This window comes from Enhydra lutris, unplaced genomic scaffold (assembly GCF_002288905.1).
Source record: "Enhydra lutris kenyoni isolate GAN:26980312 unplaced genomic scaffold, ASM228890v2 scaffoldscaffold26, whole genome shotgun sequence".
Taxonomy (NCBI): Eukaryota; Metazoa; Chordata; class Mammalia; order Carnivora; family Mustelidae; genus Enhydra; species Enhydra lutris.
The window spans coordinates 4751790-4772527 of NW_019154110.1; the positions used below are offsets into that span (position 1 = coordinate 4751790).

At 45.4% G+C, this 20738-nt stretch overlaps 1 protein-coding gene across 3 annotated transcripts in view; it reads left to right on the forward strand.

Annotated features, from left to right (window-relative positions):
- Nucleotides 1–20738, forward strand: part of LOC111151225 (KIAA0100 ortholog) — a 32054-nt gene that overhangs the window by 9367 nt on the left and 1949 nt on the right. Inside the window, exons 16-37 of one of the 3 annotated variants that reach the window (XM_022509019.1) lie at nt 1702–2794; nt 3229–3420; nt 3550–3752; nt 3900–4018; nt 4140–4360; nt 4847–5037; nt 5154–5253; nt 5386–5588; nt 6841–7135; nt 10030–10187; nt 10465–10671; nt 15224–15323; nt 15550–15732; nt 16086–16207; nt 16698–16853; nt 16939–17060; nt 18182–18362; nt 19026–19112; nt 19727–19837; nt 19978–20113; nt 20217–20347; nt 20521–20622. In XM_022509019.1, coding sequence (XP_022364727.1) covers nt 1702–2794; nt 3229–3420; nt 3550–3752; nt 3900–4018; nt 4140–4360; nt 4847–5037; nt 5154–5253; nt 5386–5588; nt 6841–7135; nt 10030–10187; nt 10465–10671; nt 15224–15323; nt 15550–15732; nt 16086–16207; nt 16698–16853; nt 16939–17060; nt 18182–18362; nt 19026–19112; nt 19727–19837; nt 19978–20113; nt 20217–20347; nt 20521–20622 — 4413 coding nt within the window. The other 2 variants (XM_022509020.1, XM_022509021.1) reach the window with 2 other exon arrangements.

Sequence of the window (20738 nt, forward strand, 5' to 3'; positions counted from 1 at the left end):
AAATTTTCTCTGCTTAACTATTCAGAATGGATTTTGTTTTTCAAACTTACAAGGACTCCTTTCTTTGAAGCATACTTTCACATATAAGTCATTTGCTGTATTGACTTGTGTGGTCAGTCTTTTTTATATTTTTTAAGAATTAAATTAAGGGGCGCCTGGATGGCTCTGTTGGTTGAGTGTCCGACTCTTGGTTTCCGCTCAGGTTGTGATATCGTGGTTGTGAGGTCGAGCCCCATGTCAGGCTCTACACTCTGTGAAATCTTCAGATACTTTCTCCCTCTCCCTATGCCCCTCCCCATTCGCACACACACTCTCTCCCCCTAAAATGAATAAATAAAATCTTTTTTTAAAAAATTTTATTTATTTATTTGACAGAGATCACAAGTGAGCAGAGAGGCAGGCAGTGGGTGGGGAGCAGGCTCCCTGCTGAGCAGAGAGTCCAATGCGGGGCTGGATCCCAGGACCCTGGGACCATGACCTGAGCTGAAGGCAGAGGCTTAACCCACTGAGCCACCAGGCGCCCCAATAAATAAAATCTCTTTTTTAAAATTTTTTTTAAAGATTTCGTTTATTTATTTGACAGGCGGAGATCATAAGTAGGCAGAGAGGCAGGCGGAAAGAGAGGGGGAAGCAGGCTCCCTGCTGCACAGAGAGCCCGATCGGGGCTCGATCCCAGGACCCTGGGATCATGACCTGAGCTGAAGGCAGAGGCTTTAACCCACTGAGCCATCCCGGTGCCCCAATAAATAAAATCTTTAAAAAAAAAAAAATTAAGTCAAGATGCAATCATTGCATGAAACAGTTTTTTTTTTAAAGATTTTATTTACTTATTTAAGGTAGAGAGTGGGGGAGAGAGCACGAGCGGGGTGAGGGGCAGAGGGAGAAGTAGACTCCCTGTTGGGCAGGGAGCTCAATGCGGGACTCGATCCCAGGACTCTGGGATCATGACCTCAGCCAAAAGCAGATGCTTGACTGACTGAGGTACCCAGGTGCCCTGCATGAAACTTTCAAAGTGTATGGACATTGGGGAGGGTATGTGCTATGGTGAGTGCTGTGAAGTGTGTAAACCTGGCGATTCACAGACCTGTACCCCTGGGGCTAATAATACATTATATGTTTATAAAAAAATTTAAAAATTAAAAAAAAAACTTTCAAAGTGATTATTAAAATGGTTATTACTGGGGTGCCTGGGTGGCTCAGTGGGTTGGGCCTCTGCCTTCGGCTTGGGTCATGATCTCAGGGTCCTGGGATCGAGCCCTGCATCGGGGTCTCTGCTTGGCAGGGAGCCTGCTTCCCCCTCTCTCTCTGCCTACTTGTGATCTCTGTCAAATAAATAAGTAAAATCTTTAAAAAAATGGTTATTATATAGGGTATGGCTATTATAAAAAAATAACTCACAGAAACAAAAAGTCAAATGACTTATTAAGTATGTGCTGTATATACTGTATATCCTGTGTTAGATACTGAAGAATCAACAGTCTAGAATCCAGTTGGGAACTCAAGAGTGTGTAAGTAAGAACTGTTAGCTCCATATATTCATGCTAAGGAGAACAAGGCAAGGGTGTAATTGATGCAGTTGCTCAGGAAATGGTCCTGAGTGGAGATGGTTCTGGACCCAGGTGTGCATGTATAATAATCTCATCCATCTCTCCTATTTTGGGATCTTGTAATTGATAGATCCTTTTCTCTTGCTCCCTGAAGGTTCAGTGTGGTACAGGGCTCACCTTACTTTGGAGCCCTCCAGATCACATGTACCTATACCAGCACGTCCTGGCTACCCTGCATTGCCGAGACCTACTGAGAGCCACTCTGTTTCCCGAGTCTGTGCCACTCCTTGCACTAGAGATCCCAGAGACTGCATCTGAACCAGAAGGCCTTCTCCCTGAGCCATCTCCCCCAAAGCGGCTACTAAACCTGACACTAGAGGTGAGCACAGCTAAGCTGACAGCTTTTGTAGCTGAGGACAAGTTCATTACCCTGGCTGCGGAGAGTGTGTCGCTGAGCCGGCATGGGGGTTCGCTGCAGGCTTACTGCCCAGAGCTGGCTGCTGGCTTTGATGGCAATAGCATCTTCAACTTCAAGGAGGTGGAGGTACAGCTTCTGCCCGAACTGGAGGAGATGATCCTCCACCGGAATCCTTTCCCCGTGCTGCAGACCCTCCGGAACCGTGTGTGGCTTCTCTCCCTGGGCTCAGTCTCAGTGGAGTTTCCTTATCAGTATGATTTCTCTCGAACTCTGGATGAGGCTGTGGGCGTACAGAAATGGCTGAAGGGGCTGCATGGAGGAACTCATTCTCCAGCTTCTCCAAGCCCTGCCCCACTCCCACCTGATCTACTCTTGAAGGTTCATCACTTCTCATGGGTTTTCCTGGATGATGTTTTTGAGGTGAAACTTCGTGATAACTATGAACTAATGAAGGATGAAAGTAAGGAGAGTGCCAAAAGGCTGCAGTTGCTGGATGCCAAGGTGGCTGCCCTTCGGAAGCAACATGGGGAGTTACTGCCAGCCCGTAAAATTGAGGAGCTCTATGCCTCTTTGGAACATAAAAACATTGAAATCTACATTCAGCGCTCCCGTCGTCTCTATGGCAACACACCTATGCGCCGGGCTCTGCTCACTTGGAGCCTGTCAGGGCTAGAGCTGGTAGCTCTGGCAGATGCCTCCTTCCATGGGCCTGAGCGTGTGATAGAGCAAGTTCAAGAGCTTGATCCAGGCAGCCCTTTCCCTGCTGAGGGGATAGATCTTGTCATTCAGTGGTGTCGTATGCTCAAGTGCAGTGTTAAGACATTTTTGGGTAAGTAACACTTCCTCATTTGTAAATAGAGTGTAGTGTTCGCCCTCAGAGCTCCAGAAAGCTCTCTGAGTGACTGCAGAGGAACTCAGTTATATTGGGAACTGCGGTGGTTTTTGGATGGGTGGAGTGGGATGGGTGGGCTCCTCTTCATTTCTTGGTTCCTGAATTTCACCCTGAAACTGCTTGGCTAACATGAAGGACAACTAACACAGTCATCTTCAGGGTTAGTGTGCCTCTTGGATCTCGGTGTTATTCTCCTCACCACCTGCTCCTGTCTCCACGCCGTTTTCCAGCTTTCCTGCCAACTGCCAGCTATTGTTCTCTCAGTTGACCTTGTTAAATAGATGGGTAAAAGTAGTGGCAGGGGAGAAAATGCTCAAGAATGTTGAGACAGTCCTCTGAATAGCCAGCGTATATCCTCCCTGTAATAACAGTTCGGATAAGAGATTATCCCCGGTACCTGTTTGAGATACGTGACTGGCGGCTGATGGGTCGACTTGTGGGCACCGAGCAGAGTGGTCAGCCTTGCTCCCGGCGGCGTCAAATCTTGCACTTGGGGCTTCCATGGGGTAATGTGGCAGTAGAGAGGAACATGCCCCCACTCAAGTTCTACCACGACTTCCACTGTGAGTAGAGGAGGGCAGTTGGTGTGGCTGAGGGACGTTGTGATGGCTGGGATGGGAGATGAGCTGAGGCCCTCTGGAGTGAAGAAAGAAGTAGCGTAATAAGCTGTACCCTTTGCTCCTCTATCCCAGCGGAAATCTTTCAGTATACAGTGGTATGGGGCCCGTGCTGGGATCCAGCCTGGACACTGATTAGCCAGTCTGTGGACCTCTTGACCAAGCCCTCAGCTGACCCCAGCCCACCCTTGCCCTGGTGGGACAAGAGCCGTCTTCTGTTCCATGGGGACTGGCACATGGACATTGAACAGGCAAATCTGCACCAACTGGCTACTGAGGTGAGGGGTTCCGGAGTTGTTTTCTTACTAGGATGCTATGATTGGGGCTTGTATAGCACATGGAAGGGGGAGACCCAATGGTACTTATTTGGGAGATTGGGAGATACTCTTATCCAGATCTCACCGAGTTGTTGGGGGTGGTTACAGGACCCATACAACACAACAGAAAATATGCACTGGGAGTGGAGCCACCTGTCTTTTCATTGGAAACCTGGTCAATTTGTGTTCAAGGGTGACTTGGATGTCAACGTGAGAACAGCTTCTAAGTGAGTGGAGTGAGGGGTGGGGCCTCAACAGGGGGAGGGATTCAGGTTGGAGGGAGAGGGGAAGCGCCAGGGGATTGCAAGTGATCAGGGCACTGAGAGCTGGGACTCTGTTGTGAGACAGGTATGATGACTGCTGCTTCCTTCACCTGCCTGACCTCTGCATGACACTGGACCTGCAGTGGCTATGCCATGGGAACCCCCATGATCACCACAGTGTCACTCTGCGGGCCCCAGAGTTTCTGCCTGAGGTGCCTTTGGGCCAACTCCATGACTCCTACCGGGCATTCCGCTCTGAGAACCTCAATCTCTCCATCAAGATGGATCTGACCCGGCACAGTGGGAGTGAGGCTTGGGTCTGGGGCAGTGGGAGGAAGAGTTGGGAGGATGGGGTTAAACATAAAGGACTTGACCCTTTGGGGCAGTGATAGGGAAAGCAAGGGAGGATTTGGATTAGGACCTTTTTTTGAGAAAGAGTTGGTGAAGACAAAGCTTAGATTTTTTTTTTTTTTTTAAGATTTTATTTATTTGGGAGAGAGAGAGTACAAGCAGAGAGGGAGAAGCAGACTCCCCACTGAGCAGGGATCCAGATGCGGGGCTCTATCCCAGGACCTGGAGATCATGACTTGAGCCAAAGGCAGAGGCCTAACCATCTGTGCCACCCAGGCGTCCCCAAAGCTTAGATCTTTAAAAGGAAAGGGTATTGGGGATATTGACTTGAGGCTGAATGTTGCTTGGGTTTTTAAATTTCTAAAAGCTGAAGCTAGGGATGGATTTAGGTTCATCTCTGTTTTAATCACAGGTAGGAGATATCTATCTTGTCTTTTACAGCAATATCCCAGCCCCGGATTCTGTTATATAGTAGTACCCTGCGCTGGATGCAGAACTTCTGGGCAACTTGGACTAGTGTCACAAGGCCTATCTGTCGGGGAAAGCTCTTCAATAACCTGAAACCGAGCAAGAAGAAACTTGGCCAGCACTACAAGCAGCTTTCCTATACTGCACTTTTTCCCCAGCTGCAGGTCAGGCTCTGACATCTTCAGTTCTGTTCCCCTTCCCTAGTTTTCTCATTTTCTCCTTATCTTCATCATCTCTCGGATACCATTCTTTGTTCAGCGTTATGCTCTCTGCTTGTCAGGTGCATTATTGGGCCTCATTTGCCCAGCAACGGGGCATCCAGATTGAGTGCAGTCAGGGCCATGTCTTCACTAGGGGAACTCAGCGGCTTATACCTCAAGGTAGGTTCAAAGACTGCCTTCCTTTCTCGTAGTCCTTGCCCTCTTCGCCCTTCTCGTTCCTCTTCCTGCTTTCTGTCCCACACTGCCCTTCTGTATCGGTCTGCATGGGCTCTTTATGGCTCCTTGTCTCAGCGGGCACAGTGATGAGGCGCCTCATCTCTGACTGGAGTGTGACCCAGATGGTTAGTGACCTAAGTCAGGTGACTGTTCACCTGATGGCTTCGCCCACTGAAGAGAATGCTGATCACTGCCTTGATCCTTTGGTGACAAAGACCCACCTACTGAGCCTGTCCTCCCTCACCTACCAGCGGCACAGCAATCGCACAGCTGAAGAGGTACCGCGTGACTCAGTCTCCTTACGACCTTATTTGTATCTGTACATGTCTTGGTTTATTTGGGCGGCTATAACAAAATACCGAAGACTGTGTGGCTTAAACAACAAAAATATATTTCTCACAGTTTTGGGGGCTGGAGGTCTAAGATCAGGGTGCCAAGCATAGTCTTTGGCACCTTTGGCACTCTTTCCTGGCTCATAGACAGTTGCCTTTGCTGTGTCCTCACAAGGCAGGAAAAGAGAAAGGGAGCATCCTCGTTGGTGTCTCTTCTTATAAGGGCACACTGATCCCATCATAAGGCCCCACCCTCATGACATTTAAACCTAATTACCTCCTAAAGGCCACATCTCCAAATATTATCATACTGGGGATTATGGTCTCAACATATGAAGTTTGGTTGGGGCAACAATTCAGTCCATGGCAGTGGATTTCAGGCAAAGGTCCAGGTAATGTTTCTAATTACATTCCAAGAATATATATCATTATTATATAATGAATTCACTATCAGCTGTATCAGTGTCCCTCTTTTTGAAAATTCCTTTTCTCCCTCTCCTTCTAAAGATAGTCTCTTGCACTTCAGGAAACAGTAAAACTTTTTTCCTAGGACCTTATTTGGTGGGATTTTTTGCCCCCTAATTAAGGAAAGATTTTATGTTGAAATTTTTTTTCTTCTGGTTTTTAATTAAGTAGGCTCCATGCCCAAGCTGGGGCTTGAAATTCACAACCCTGAGATCAAGAGTCACATGCTCTACTGACTGAGACAGTTAGGTGATCATATGTTGACATTTTCTGAACCATATAAATATAGTGGATATAGTCTGAGTGTAGTCTAATGCACACATTAAGACCACTTAGTTTTTCTTTCTCTGGGGTTATCTTATCTCTCCTAGAACAGATTTTTTTTTTTTTTCTTTTTAGGTGGCGGGGGGGCAGAAGGAGAGGGAGAGAGAAATTTTTTTTTTTGTTAAAGATTTTATTTATTTATATGAGAGAGAATGAGTGAGAGCATGAGCAGGGGGAGGAGCAGAGGGAGAGGCAGACTTCCACCGAGCGGGGCCTCCCCCACCCCCGACGTGGGACTTGATCCCAGGACGCTGGGCCCATAACCTGAGCCGAAAGCAGATGCTTAACCAACTGAGCCAGGCACCCAAATAGATTGCTTATTCAACAACTTTGTTTTCTTATCTCTATATCTGTGGTACGGGAGAAATTGTGGGAATTTCCATGCTATCTTGTGGTTCTTGTTTCTTAGGAGCTCTCTGCTCGGGTTGGGGATCCTGCCTTTCACACACACCAGCTGCACTTGGTAGATTTACGGGCTTCATGGACAACCACCAATCGGGACATTGCCTTTGGCTTATATGATGGCTATAAAAAGGCAGCAGTACTCAAACGTAACCTCTCTACTGAGGCCCTGAAGGGGTTAAAGATTGAACCCCAGATGCCTGCTAAAAAGCCAAAGCAGAGTGTTCTGACCAGTGCCCCAGCCCCACCTCCTGTCAACACTCCCAGCTTTAGTGGACAGCCTGAGAAGGGGTCATCAGGAGGTAAGCTGGGCAGATGAGACTTCATCGGGTTAGGGTTAGAATATGTCCATGGGATTGGACAGGAATTGGGAAGGACTAAATCATGGATGGTTCCGTCTAGGTGTAGAGATGAAAACTATTGTTTCTCCATATTAGGCCGCCTTAGTCTCTCTCTCTCTCTCTTTTTTTTAAAGATTTATTTATTTATTTATTTAACAGACCGAGATCACAAGTAGGCAGAGAGGCCGGCAGAGACAGAGGGGGAAGCAGGCTCCCTGCTGAGCAGAGAACCCGACGCGGGGCTCGATCCCAGGACCCTGGGATCATGAACTGAGCCGAAGGCAGAGGCTTTAACCCACTGAGCCACCCAGGCACCCCTCTCTTTTTTTTTTTTTTTTTTTAAAGATTTTATTTATTTATTTGACAGAGAGAGTGTGCAGGAGCTGAGGGGAGGGGCAAAGGGGGAGGGAGAAGTATGTTCCCTGCTGAGCAGGGAGCCTGAAGCAGGACTCAGTCCCAGGACCCTGGGATCATGACCTGAGCTGAAGGCAGACGCTTATCCCACTGAGCCATGCAGGTGACCCAGTCCACCTTAGTCTTACATAGCAATGATATAAGGGCATTTAAAGGGTGTGATCCTGTGACCAAGAGAAGAGGATCATGAAGGAGTGATGGGTCAAAACAGTATGAGTAAGGGAAAGAAAGGATTAAAGAATTGTTTTGTGGTTTGATGAATTAATTTGTTCAGTCAGCAAATATTGAGTACTTAACAGGCACAAAGCACCATGCTGGGTTCATGAGAGATATAAAAGATATAAAAGAGATATAAAATGAAAGACATTCTACTTGCTACGCAAGTAGTTTATGGATGAGCTAAGATTATTTGTTCATTCACTCAACCACTTATTCATTCATAGATTCTTCTTAGCTTATAGATGATTTATAATGTGCCAGACATAACCTTAGACATTAGCGATATAAAGATGAGGGACAGCTCAGAAACTAGTAGGTAGGCATGTAAATTATTATTTCATTATGAAAATGCTTTGTAAGAATGTTCAAGAAGAAAGTATTTAAATCAGCATCGGGAAGTCTAGAAAGGCTTCCCAGAAAAGATAGTTGAGATGGGCCTTAAAAGATGAGTAAGAGGGGCGCCTGGGTGGCTCAGTGGGTTAAAGCCTCTGCCTTCGGCTCAGGTCATGATCCCAGGGTCCTGGGATTGAGCTCCGCGTCGGGCTCCCTGCTCAGCAGAGAGCCTGCTTCCGACCCCTGCCTGCCTCTCTGCCTACTTGTGATCTCTGTCTGTCAAATAAATAAATAAACTCTTTAAAAAAAAAAAAGATGAGTAAGACTTCAACAGGCAAGGAGAAAGGAGAGGGCATTTTAGGGAGAAGGAATGATAAGTACAGAGGAATGCAAGTTCATGGTAAGTTTAGAACAAGGTGAAAAGTGATTATGTCACAAGTGAGAAGTGGAAGTATATGGGAGTTCTTGACTAGAGTGAAGGAGGGAGTGCAACCAGGGAAAGATTTATTGATGAAGTAACATGTAAGCTGGACTTTGAAGCCTTAATATGGTTTGAACTTGTGCAAATGGGGAGAAAGGGCATTCAAGGCAGAGGGCATATCCTGATAGGAGTAGAATTGGTAAAGCTCAATACATTCAAAGGAGAGCAGGAGTCTGTTTCGGTTGTCATAGAGAGTAGCTAATATGAGGGGTAAGGGAAGATCCTGGAAAGGAAGGCTGCACATAGACCATCAAAGGTCTTCCATACAAGGCTAAGGAGTTTTCGGTCCGTACTTAGCAGACAGTGGTGAACTACTGAAGGCTTTTGAATAGGGATGTGTCATCATTAGACTTAAGTTTTAGGAAGATAAATCTTGGGGTGCTGTGGAGGAGGACTCGGGGGGAAAACTGGAGGTGGAGGGACCGATAAGGAAACTATTGTGGCATCCCAACAACATGTAATGGTAGAGGCAGTGAGAATGGAGATGGGGAGATAGATAGAAGTGTTAATGTGTCTATGAAATGTGCAACGCAAGGAACACATCTAGGTAATGTCTAACAGCTGGAGATGAGATCTAAAAGCTTAGTACTAGAGATGAAGATTTTGGGAGTTTCAGAATGAGCTAAGAGGTAAGGCCAAGGAGGTAATAATAGTTGCCTACTGTGTGGCAGGTACTCTGCAAAATACTTCTGTATGTTGTTGCATTAAATTCCCTCAACAACCTTATGAGATACTTACTCTTATTTTACAGACATGGAAACTGAGGCCCAGGTTAAAGCAAGCTGCCAAAGGTCACAATCAAGAAACTGGCAGAGATAGGATCTTAAATACAGGCAGACTAGTCTGATTCTGGAGGCTGCTATTAACCATAACACACTGTTAAACAAACTCATTAGAAGAAAAGAGGAAGAGGGGAACATGCCAAGGATGGACCTTAGGAGATACTCATTTTCTAAAACTTGGGAGAAAAGGATTTAGAGGCATAATCAGAGGAAGCAGTAGAAGTATGAGAACACAGTGGCACTAATGGCAAGGGAGTGGTTTCGTGGGGAAAGGAGTGGTCAACAAACGTTTAGTTTAAGATAATACGAAGTGAAAAATACAAGTAACAAAATGAGAAAAAAAAAGATCCTAGAATAATTCAGAGTTTGATATACCTAGGAGAAAAAAATGCTGCCACTTACATAGTATTTCTAAGTTTCTTTTGGGAATCTATTACTTTTGTTAAGTTGAAGGGAAAATGAAATAACAACCCTTATTTTGCTCTCAAGGATGAAGGGGTGGAGTGGATAAGTTGCAGATAGGAGAATGTGTTGTAGAGAAATTGAAGGAAGATCATTTTGGCCCTAGATGTGTTCCCCATCCCTTTGAGATTATGACTTTTTTCCCACTTGCTTTTTCCCTGCAGGTGCCTACATGTTGCAGAAGCTGATTGAAGAGACAGATAGGTTTGTAGTGTTCACAGAAGAGGAGTCAGGTGTGAGTGACCAGTTGTGTGGCATTGCTGCCTGCCAGACGGATGACATATATAACCGAAACTGCCTTATTGAGCTGGTTAACTGCCAGGTAACTTCTCTTTACCAGAGCACCTCAGCCTTGGGCTAGATCATAGTATTCGTTCATCTTCTTCCGCCACCAAATAAGAATGGGCAGACAGAGTTCCAAAAAAATATTCCTTCCAGCAGGTATCCAGGATAATCCAACTTTCATATCTCAAACCATAGCATTCACTCAGTAAACCAGAATTAGGCCCAGCTGTAGTCATTGGTACAATCCTTTCACTAACCTTCTCACCTTCCCTGGTGGTTCTCGTGCTGTAATTCTGCTTCTGTCTGTGGTATAGATGGTTCTTCGTGGAGCGGAGACAGAAGGCTGTGTCATTGTGTCAGCCGCCAAAGCTCAGCTGCTGCAGTGCCAACACCATCCAGCCTGGTATGGTGACACGTTGAAGCAAAAGACATCCTGGACTTGCTTACTGGATGGCATGCAGTACTTCGCCACCACTGAAAGCAGCCCCACTGAGCAGGATGGCCGACAGCTCTGGTTAGAGGTTAGTTGGTGGCACTGGGAAGGCCCATTATAGTCCTAGTTTTCCATATTTGGCTCCTCCCAGCAGACTATTTGCAAGATTCCTGCTAGTACCTGTTGCTCCAGCTTAGTAGAATAACGAAGCTGGTAACACCTTGAATGTAGGAATTGTAGGTAGTCTCTGATTTGTGGTCTGTGAGCACATAGTGATTTTTTTTTTTTTTTTAATCTCTTGGTATTCTTTTTCATTGCAAAGGAAATTCTTATCTCATTTCCCAGCACCAGAATAAAGTAGGTTGGAACTTTTTTACTTCTCTCTCTCTCTTTTTTTTTTTTTTTAAAGATTTTATTTATTTGTCAGAGAGAGAGAGCACGCACAAGTAGGCAGAGTGGCAGGCAGAGAGAGAAGCAGGCTCCCCGCTGAGCAAGGAGCCCGATGTGGGACTCGATCCCAGGACTGTAGGATCATGACCTGAGCTGAAGGCAGCAGCTTAACCCACTGAGCCACCCAGGTGTCCCTCTCTCTCTCTCTTTTTTTTTTTTAAGATTTTATTTATTTATTTGACAGAGAGATCACAAGTAGGTAGAGAGGCAGGCAGAGAGGGAAAGCATGCTCCCCGCAGAGCAGAGAGCCCAATGTGGGGCTCTATCCCAGGACCCTGAGACCATGACTTGAGCCGAAGGCAGAGGCTTAACCCTCTGAGCCACCCAGGCACCCCAAGAACTTTTTTACTTTTGAGAAGATTGCTGACCCCTGCTAATAAAGCACACAATCAGTGGGCAGCCAAGAAAATAGGCAGTAAGTTTGAGAACTTTAGATAAGTTCTCTATCTGCCCTTTCTCTTATTTCTCTTATGAAGATGGTTGATTGGTTGTTTCAGCAAAGTAGTAAGGTTTGAATAGAAAGATTGCTTGTCTAGCAGTCAGGTTATGTGAGTTCTAATGCCACCTTTGCTATTATAGTAGCCATGAACCCTTGAGCAAGTCATTGTTATTTATACAATTGAGTTAATACTTCCCTCTCACAAGATTATTGAAAGGATCAGTGAGACAGTGCTTTGAAAAACACAAAGCTTCATTTAGAGGGAAAATAATCCTACCATTTTTAAAAAGTTGTTAGGGGTGGTATGTGTGTCAAGGTAATGTTTTCTTAGATGGTGAACTTATGAGCAGTTGGCAGGGACTAGGCTGTAGGTTTTCTTTTCAGCTTAGTAAAACAATTTGCATTATAATTTCTAAGATATAATATCAGAATTATTGAGAGATCTAATAGTTTATAAGGTAAGATGTACCTAGCCCGTATTCTTGAACAGGCGTGAAGTGGTCACGTTGTGCTGGGCATAGTACACCCAAACGACTTATGCATCCAGCTGTGGTAACTTCACACTGGTAAGCACCAGTGTGGTAACTTCATTTGCCATTATACTCAATGGGGAAAAAGCTAATCCCTCTTCCCTGCCTGGCGCTTCTTACTCCAACAACCTTTGGGCTCAAATCTAGCAACCTCAGATGTAATTACATACAAGGTAATCATTTAATCAGATGTCAAGCCAAGGAAGTGTCAGGTTGTTGATAATATGAGAGGTCATGTAATGTATCATATTACAGCTGTGGTTCAGACAAGCCGTGCTCTTTACCAGTAGTCTCAGGAGGTAGGCACGGAAGATTCTAACTACTCAGGCAGAGGTGGGCAAGATGAGCTATGTAAGATCTCTCTAGCATTTTCTGGGCCTCTGCTTTTAGGCATGCCTTCTTTTGCATGTGAACCCTTTATTCCCTGTCAGGCTTTGGTGTTAGCATTAGAATAGAATGTGTATTTGGCTTAGATGGGAGGGACTTTGTGGATTTTTTTTTTTTTTTTTTTTTTTTAAGATTTTATTTATTTGGGGCGCCTGGGTGGCTCAGTGGGTTGGTTAAGGCCTCTGCCTTCGGCTCAGGTCATGATCCCAGGGTCCTGGGCTTTCTGCTTGGTGGGGAGCCTGCTTCCTCCTCTTTCTCTGCTTGCCTCTCTGCCTACTTGTGATTTCTATCTGTCAAATAAATAAATAAAATCTTTTTTTTTTTTAAAAAAGATTTTATTTATTTGAGAGAGGGAAAAAGTGTGCTTGTTGTGCATGGGTGTTCAGGGGTAGGGGCAGAGGGAGAGAGAGTGGGAGAGAGAATCTGGAGCAGACTCCATGCTGAGTGCCAAGCTGAAGCCCTGAAATCATGACCTGAGCTGAAACCAAGAGTCGATCGTTGAACTGACTGATCCACCCAGAAACCCTGATACTAGCTATTTTGGTGTGAAGTGGTTTTGATTTGCATTACCCTGATGATCAGTGATGTTGAACATCTTTCCGTGTTTCTGTTAGGCATCTGTATGTCTTTTTTGGAAAAACATCTACTCAGGTCCTCCGCCCATTTTTAAATTGGATTAATGTTTTTTTGGTGTTGAGTTGTAGGAGTTCCTTATGTATCATTTGCAAATACCTTCTTCCATTCAATAGGTTGCCTGTTTGTTTTGCTTATGGTGTCCTTTACTGAGTTGGCAGGGGACTTTTATCTTGCCTTTCCCATATGAATTTTTTGTGACTTGGCAGATTTGCTTATGGTCTATCCATATCACTCATTCTGTTACTCCTTTTGACTTCAGCTTAGCAGAGACTTAGTTCAGCAGGGAGCCTGCTTCCTTCTCTCTCTCTGCCTGCCTACCTCTCTGCCTACTTGTGATCTCTGTCTGTCAAATAAATAAATAAAATCTTTAAAAAAAAAAAAGAATTCATTCCCCTTACCCCATAGCAAGTGTCAGAGTGATCATCTGAAGACAGAAAACAGCAAGAATACAAACACATGAATATCAAAGTGGATGGGAAAGTCATTGGTTTTGATGAAATTTGTTGTGCTTAACATGATTTGAATTTTTTCCTGTTTTCTTAATTTTGGTAAAATACATACAAAATTTACTGTTTTAACCATTTTTAAGTATAAGGTTTGGTGGTATTAAATGTATTCATGATGTTATTCAACCATCACTACTATCCATCTCCATGACTCCTCATCTTGTAAAACTGAAATTGTACCCATTAAACAATAACTCCCCACCTCCCCTTTTCAGTCCTTAACAACCACCATTGTACTTTCTGTCTCTATAATTTTGACTATTCATTTTTGGTTTTGGTTTTTTAAGATTTTATTTGTTTATTTGATATAGACAGTGAGAGAGGGAACACCAGCAGGGGGAGTGGAAGAGGGAGAAGCAGGCTCCCTGCTCAGGGGTCCTCAATCCCTGGTCGCTGGGATCATGACCCAAGCTGAAGGCAGACACTTAATGACTGAGCCACCTAGGCATCTAGTTTTGACTATTCTTTTTTTTTTTAAGTTTTTATTTATTTATTTGACAGACAGTGATCTCAAGTTGGCAGAGAGGCAGGCAGAGACAGAGGGGGAAGCAGGCTCCCTGCTGAGCAGAGAGCCGGATGCGGGGCTCAATCCCAGGACCCTGGGATCATGACCTGAGCTGAAGGCAGAGGCTTAACCCACTGAGCCACCCAGGCGCCCCTAGTTTTGACTATTCTTAAGTATCTCATATAAATGAAATCATATAGCACTTGTCTTTTTGTAACTGACTTAATTTCACTTTCTAGAATCTCTTCAAGGTTTATCTGTGTTGTAGCGTCTTCCTTTTTTTTTTTTTTAAGAGAGGGAGAAAGGAAGTGGGAAAGAGAGAGAGAGAGGCAGGTAGGGGGAAGGGCAGAGAATCTTAAGCAGGCTCTGTGCATAATGCAGAGCCCAGTGTGGGGCTTGATCTCACAACCCTGAGATTATGACCTGAGCCAAAATCAAGAGTCAGACGCTTAACCAACTGAGCCACCCAGGTGCCCCAGCATCTTCCTTTTTAAGACTGAATTCCATTTTGTGTGTGTGTGTGTGTGTGTGTGTGTGTGTGTGTGTGTGTGTGTGTGTTTGTGTTTGTGTATACACTACATATTGCTTATCCATTCATCTACCAATGGATATTTGGGTTTCTTCCATATTTTAGCTATTGTGAATAATGCCATATGAACATATACAAATCTCTTCAAGACCCTGCTTTCAGTTCTTTTGTGTATATATCCAGAAGTAGAATTGCTGGATCATACAGTATTTCTGTTCTTAACTTTTTGAGGAATTGTGCTTGACGTAGTATTTGCCACAGTACCATTATACCATTTGACACATCCCCAGCAGTGCACAAGGGATCCAATTTCAGCACACCCTTGCCAGCATTTGGTATATTCTCTCTCTCTTTTTTTTTTTTTTTTTTTTGATAGTAGCTATCCTAATAGGTGTGAGGTAGGACAGGATTTAATTTTAACCTAGCTTGCTTTTCTGGCCTCAGGCCTGCAGGTTTGGCAAATGTGCATGTAAATCATTTGGCTTTGGGGAATTTGAGTGGTTTGGGCCAGGAGGGAGTCACGTATGTCTTCTACCGTGGGAGATCCTTAGGCTATTCTAGGCAGTGGAAGTCTGAATAGTAAGTATAACTGCTTGCATCTTAGAGGTCTGTGACCCAGTTGGCCAGGAGTTAAATGTGCCTGTATCTCTGTCTTCAGGTAAAGAATATCGAGGAGCACCGGCAGCGTAGTCTGGATTCTGTGCAGGAGCTGATGGAGAGCGGGCAGGCAGTGGGAGGCATGGTTACCACCACCACAGGTCAGCGCTCCCTTATTCCCCATCATGTGGTTAGGAAGAGAGGCGCATTTTCGTACATACTCTCAAGATTAACATATGCTGGGGTGGGACCATTTTGTGTTAGGCTAGGTTGAAAGCAAGTGTCTATAGAGTTCCCTAGACATCACATGTAGCCAGAGACATCACTCCTAGCTCTTACAGTACCTTTATTGAGAATGTCTTTTATCTCTTTCCCACTTCTTCCCAGATTGGAACCAGCCAGCTGAAGCGCAGCAAGCCCAGCAAGTCCAGCGGATCATTTCACGCTGTAGCTGCCGAATGTACTATATCAGTTACAGCCATGACATTGATCCTGAGCTGGCAACTCAGATTAAACCACCTGAGGTCCATGAGAACCAGGAAAAGGAAGATCTCCTAAAGAAACAGGAAGGTATTCAGGGCTTGAAAGGCTTTTAGAAGGGGACTACAGTACTTGTGAAAGTAGTAGCTTCCTTCGTGGTTCTGAGTCAGTAGTGTTATTAGAAGTCCCACTGTGCACTGGACATTACTTTGCTCTGCATTATGTAAGGTCTGCTGTAAGAGGCTGAAGTGTGCTCTTGGAGGGAACTGGAATGAATGGGAATTGTTTGATTCTAAAATAAGCAAACATGTTTCTACCCATGAACATCTCACTAAGCTGTTTCTATGGGGTTAACAGGAGAGGTTCCAAGTATGGGTTTAAAGATGGGGTAGGTATTTAGAGAGAACCTTGAGTTTCTTACTTAGCTGCTAACAATTACATAGGGGCTGTGGATACCTTTACCCTTATTCATCATGAGCTGGAAATCTCCACCAACCCGGCTCAGTATGCCATGATCCTGGACATTGTCAACAACCTGCTGCTCCACGTAGAACCTAAGCGGAAGGTGAGCATGGTCCTTTATAGAATGCCAGTTAGCCTCACAGGAACCCATAGACCTTGTGCTTTATTTGGAGTCCAGTAAGAAAAGCCATGATTCAGACTGAAAAAGGGCCTTGTGATTGGTACATCCTCTATTAATCAGTAGCAGCTGTTGAAATTTCACTTATCCAGGAAGGGTCTTGAGTGTTCCAGAGACTGTAGAGCTTGTTTACTTGATTGTTTTTCTTGGTCAGTTCTCTACTCAGTCACTTTGATACCTCTGAAATCAGTAACTAGTCCCCACTATCACCTCCATCCCTACCCTGTGGGACTGGCTTACTGTGAAATCTTTACTACTTCTGCATGGGCCTGCCCCTTACACTTGCTACTAATGCTGACAGATACAGGTAAGCTTTCTAGAAGAGATCCATATTCCTTGTCACTTTTTCTGTTTCACTTTACTGCAAGACATATCTGTTAAAAAATCTTGTTCATTACCTTTTCCGCTGCTTCAGGAGCATAGTGAGAAGAAGCAGCGGGTCAGGTTCCAGCTCGAGATCTCTAGCAATCCTGAGGAACAGCGCAGTAGCATACTACATTTGCAGGAGGCTGTGCGGCAGCATGTGGCCCAGATACGGCAGCTGGAAAAGCAGATATATTCTATCATGAAGGTAGTTACCGGGGCAGTCTGAGGAGAGGGTGTTCTCCTAGGACAAGGGAGATCTCCTCTCAGTTTCTTCTGCCCTGGATCCCTAGTCTTTGCAGGATGACAGTAAGAATGAGAACCTGCTTGACCTGAACCAAAAGCTTCAGTTGCAGCTAAACCAGGAGAAGGCCAGTCTACAGCTGGAAAGCGAAGAACTTAATATCCTCATCAGGTGCCATGGCGTTCTTTCTCTGCCTCTTTCCGGTACCCCAGCTAGGGTTGATCTCTCTTCCTTGCCCGTGTTTTTTTTCTTTTTTTTAAAAAAGATTTTATTTGTTTATTTGAGAGACAGAAATCACAGGCAGAGAGGCAGGCAGAGAGAGGGGGGAAGCAGGCTCCCCGCGAGCAGAGAGCCCAACACGGGGCTTGATCCCAGGACCCTGAGATCATGACCCGAGCCAAAGGCAGAGGCCTCAACCCACTGAGCCACCCAGGCGCCCCTTCCTTGCCCATGTTAATGATAGTCTTTGGGTCTCGTGCACATCATTGAAGGCTGATATAGATTTGGGTACTTCCTGAATGAACCTGGCTGGACTTGGCCAAAAGACTGAGAATAAGAGACCCCCTCCTTTGGCTCTTCATTAGAGCCTTTCCTCTCCTTTCCTCTTAGGAAAGGAGAAAACCAAATGGTTTGGAAAGATCACTTTTGTGGCCTTGCTATGTGCAGGTGAACTGACAATAAAATGTCTTGAAGTTGATCAGTAAGGAGCACAATAGCAGATACAATCATAGGGGTTTATGAGTGGGCATAGACTTTTTTTTTTTAAGATTTTATTCATTTATTTGTCAGAGAGTGAGCGTGCGCACAAGCAAGTAGAGTAGCAGGCAGAGGCGGAGAGAAAAGCAGGCTCCCCGCCAAGCAAGGAGCCCGATGTGGGACTCAGTCGCAGGACCCTGGGATCATGACCTGAGCTGAAGGCAGTGGCTCATCCGACTGAGCCACCCAGGCATCCCGGGCAGAGAATATTTTATTAGCTGCGGGGGGTGCCTGGCTGGCTTAGTCAGTAGAGCGACTCTTGATGTCGGGATCATGAGTTTAAGCCCCAGACTGGGTGTAGAGATTACTTAAAAAAACAAAAAAAGCAGCAGCAGCTGTGGAACTAAAAGATGGGCTTTAGCTCCCAGGCTCCAGGTGTGAGGAGCAGTGAATCCAGCAGAAAAAATTTAGGGAGTACCTCTTCCAAAATAGGTCCATCTCTGGGTTTACCTCCTGCATCATTCTAGAGCATTCCACCCCACCGTAACCGAAATGCTGTTACCGTTATTGGCTCTGGCCTTCCTGTCCATCTGCAGGTGTTTTAAGGACTTCCAGTTGCAACAGGCCAATAAGATGGAGTTGCGGAAGCAACAAGAAGATGTGAGTGTTGTCCGTCGCACTGAGTTCTACTTTGCTCAGGCACGATGGCGCTTGACAGAGGAAGACGGACAGCTAGGAATTGCTGAACTGGAGCTGCAGCGGTTCCTCTACAGCAAGGTATCGGGTATACAGTCATACAAAGGCAAGCTGTGTTGAGAGGCATTGACCTGTCTCAGGAGTCTTATAGAAAGAGACACAAAGAAGCTAATTATTATATGATTACTGATGATGTTACTGATGATCGAGACATGAGCATAGTTCTCCTCAGACACAATTGTTTGTACTTTGAAATTACACAGATATAGATGAGCTTGATCAAATGCTCCTTTCACTGAATAAGAGTATCCCTAGAAATATGGCCCAGAGGGAAGTCATCTTCCAAGTCCAGCTTGGAATAGAATTGTTAAATCTATATGGACATTCAGCTCTCCAGCAATAAGTAACTAATGGCATGGAGGAAAGGACATGATTCATTATTCCACACCCTTTTCCCCCTGGGAGTTTGGAAATATGTAAGACCATTTTTTAAATATCACAGTGACTGTGGGAAGTGCTATTGGCACTTAGCATCCTTGCCAACCGTGCCCTCGCCAGTAGTGCCCATGAGAAACACTGGATGAGAGGGTGAATTGATTGTATGAAATTGAAAGAGATGCCAAAGGTTGGGATTAGACATTTGGAGAACCTAAAAATAGGAAATGTAGCCATTCTCTGGCAAGCTCCTGAGAAAGGCTAATTATAGTATATTGGGTCGGGGGGTGGTGGGAAATCTTTTTATAGGTGAATAAGTCTGATGACACAGCAGAACATCTTCTGGAATTGGGCTGGTTCACTATGAACAACCTCCTCCCCAATGCGGTCTATAAGGCAAGTCTTATTTCCCCATTCCTCCCCCATTCTCATGCTTCCTAACAAAGGGCATTTGTGGGGCGCCTGGGTGGCTCAGTGGGTTAAGCCTCTGCCTTCGGCTCGGGTCATGATCCCAGGGTTCTGGGATCGAGCCCCGCGTCGGGCTCTCTGCTCAGCAGGGAGCCTGCTCCACTTCCTCTCTCTGCCTGCCTCTCTGCCTACCTGTGATCTCTGTCTGTCAATAAATAAATAAAAAATCTTTAAAAAAAAAAAAAAAAAAAAGGGCATTTGTAAGATTTTATTTATTTGAAAGAGAGAGAGAAGAGGGGCAGAGGGAGAGGAAAAGAGAGAATCCTAAACAGACTTTGTGCTCAGTGTGGAGCCCGACACAGGGCTAGATCTCATGACCCTGAGATTATGACCTGAGTGGAAATCAAGAATCAGATGCTTAACTGAGCCACCCAGGTGCCCCCTAACACAGGGCATTTGTAAGGGCCCTTTCACATAAATCCAGGGTGGGAGGTAGTGTGGTGATCTGAGAGGTTGAAAGCTTGCCTGGCTTAGCAAGACCATTGCTTTTTCTCTTAGTTTGAACAGACTTGTGGGTTGATTTGTCACTCATTATCCTGTAGGTAGTCCTGCGGCCCCAGAGCTCCTGCCAGTCTGGGCGACAGCTGGCCCTTCGCCTCTTCAGCAAAGTCCGGCCCCCTGTTGGGGGTATTTCTGTTAAGGAACATTTTGAGGTTAGTATACAGTCCTTTGGGGATACAGAAACAAAGGGCACTCAAAAGCTATCTGTGTGTTACTATGCTACATTAGGGGTAGGTAAAACTGAGGGATGATGTCTGAGCTTAATTGCTTCTTCAGCCTTTTTCCTCTTTAGGTAAATGTGGTGCCTCTCACCATCCAGCTGACACACCAGTTCTTCCATAGAATAATGGGCTTTTTCTTTCCTGGCCGAAGTGTGGAAGATGATGAGGTTGGAGATGAAGAAGATAAGTCCAAACTGGTGACTACTGGTGAGAACTTTTATGGTGGAGCTCCAGAAGACTGCGGTAGTGGCCCCGAGATAGCTAAAACTTCAGAAAGAGGATGGCAGCTGGTATGCTCGCTTTCTCGTAGGGATTCCAGTGGTGAAGCCTCGGCAGCTGATTGCGGCGGATGATGCGGCACCACTGGGCGCTGGGAAGGGTGTGGCTCAAGGCTTAAATCGGAGTTCTGGCGTCAGGAGGTCATTTCGGAAAGTACCTGAGGTACCACACATGCCCCTAATGGCGGAGAGATGGGAAAGTCCTGGGGTTCCCTGTTTGGCCCCACTAGGGATTTCTTCATTCTTTTCCAGGGATGAAAGGAGATGGAGATGTTTGGGGTCCTAAGTTTCTTCCGATGGTTTCAGGGACTCACATTCCTTTCCTGCCTTTCCTAGCACCCTGTGGATGATATTGACAAGATGAAAGAGCGAGCTGCCATGAACAACTCGTTCATCTACATAAAGATTCCACAGGTTCCTCTGTGCGTCAGCTACAAGGTCTGCTTCTCCCCAGTACTTTCTAGAACAGGGGGGAATGGAACCAGATAAGATCAGAGATTAAAGTTAGGCACCACCGTCTACTAGTTTGTGAAGCAGGTCTGTGGGTGGTAACC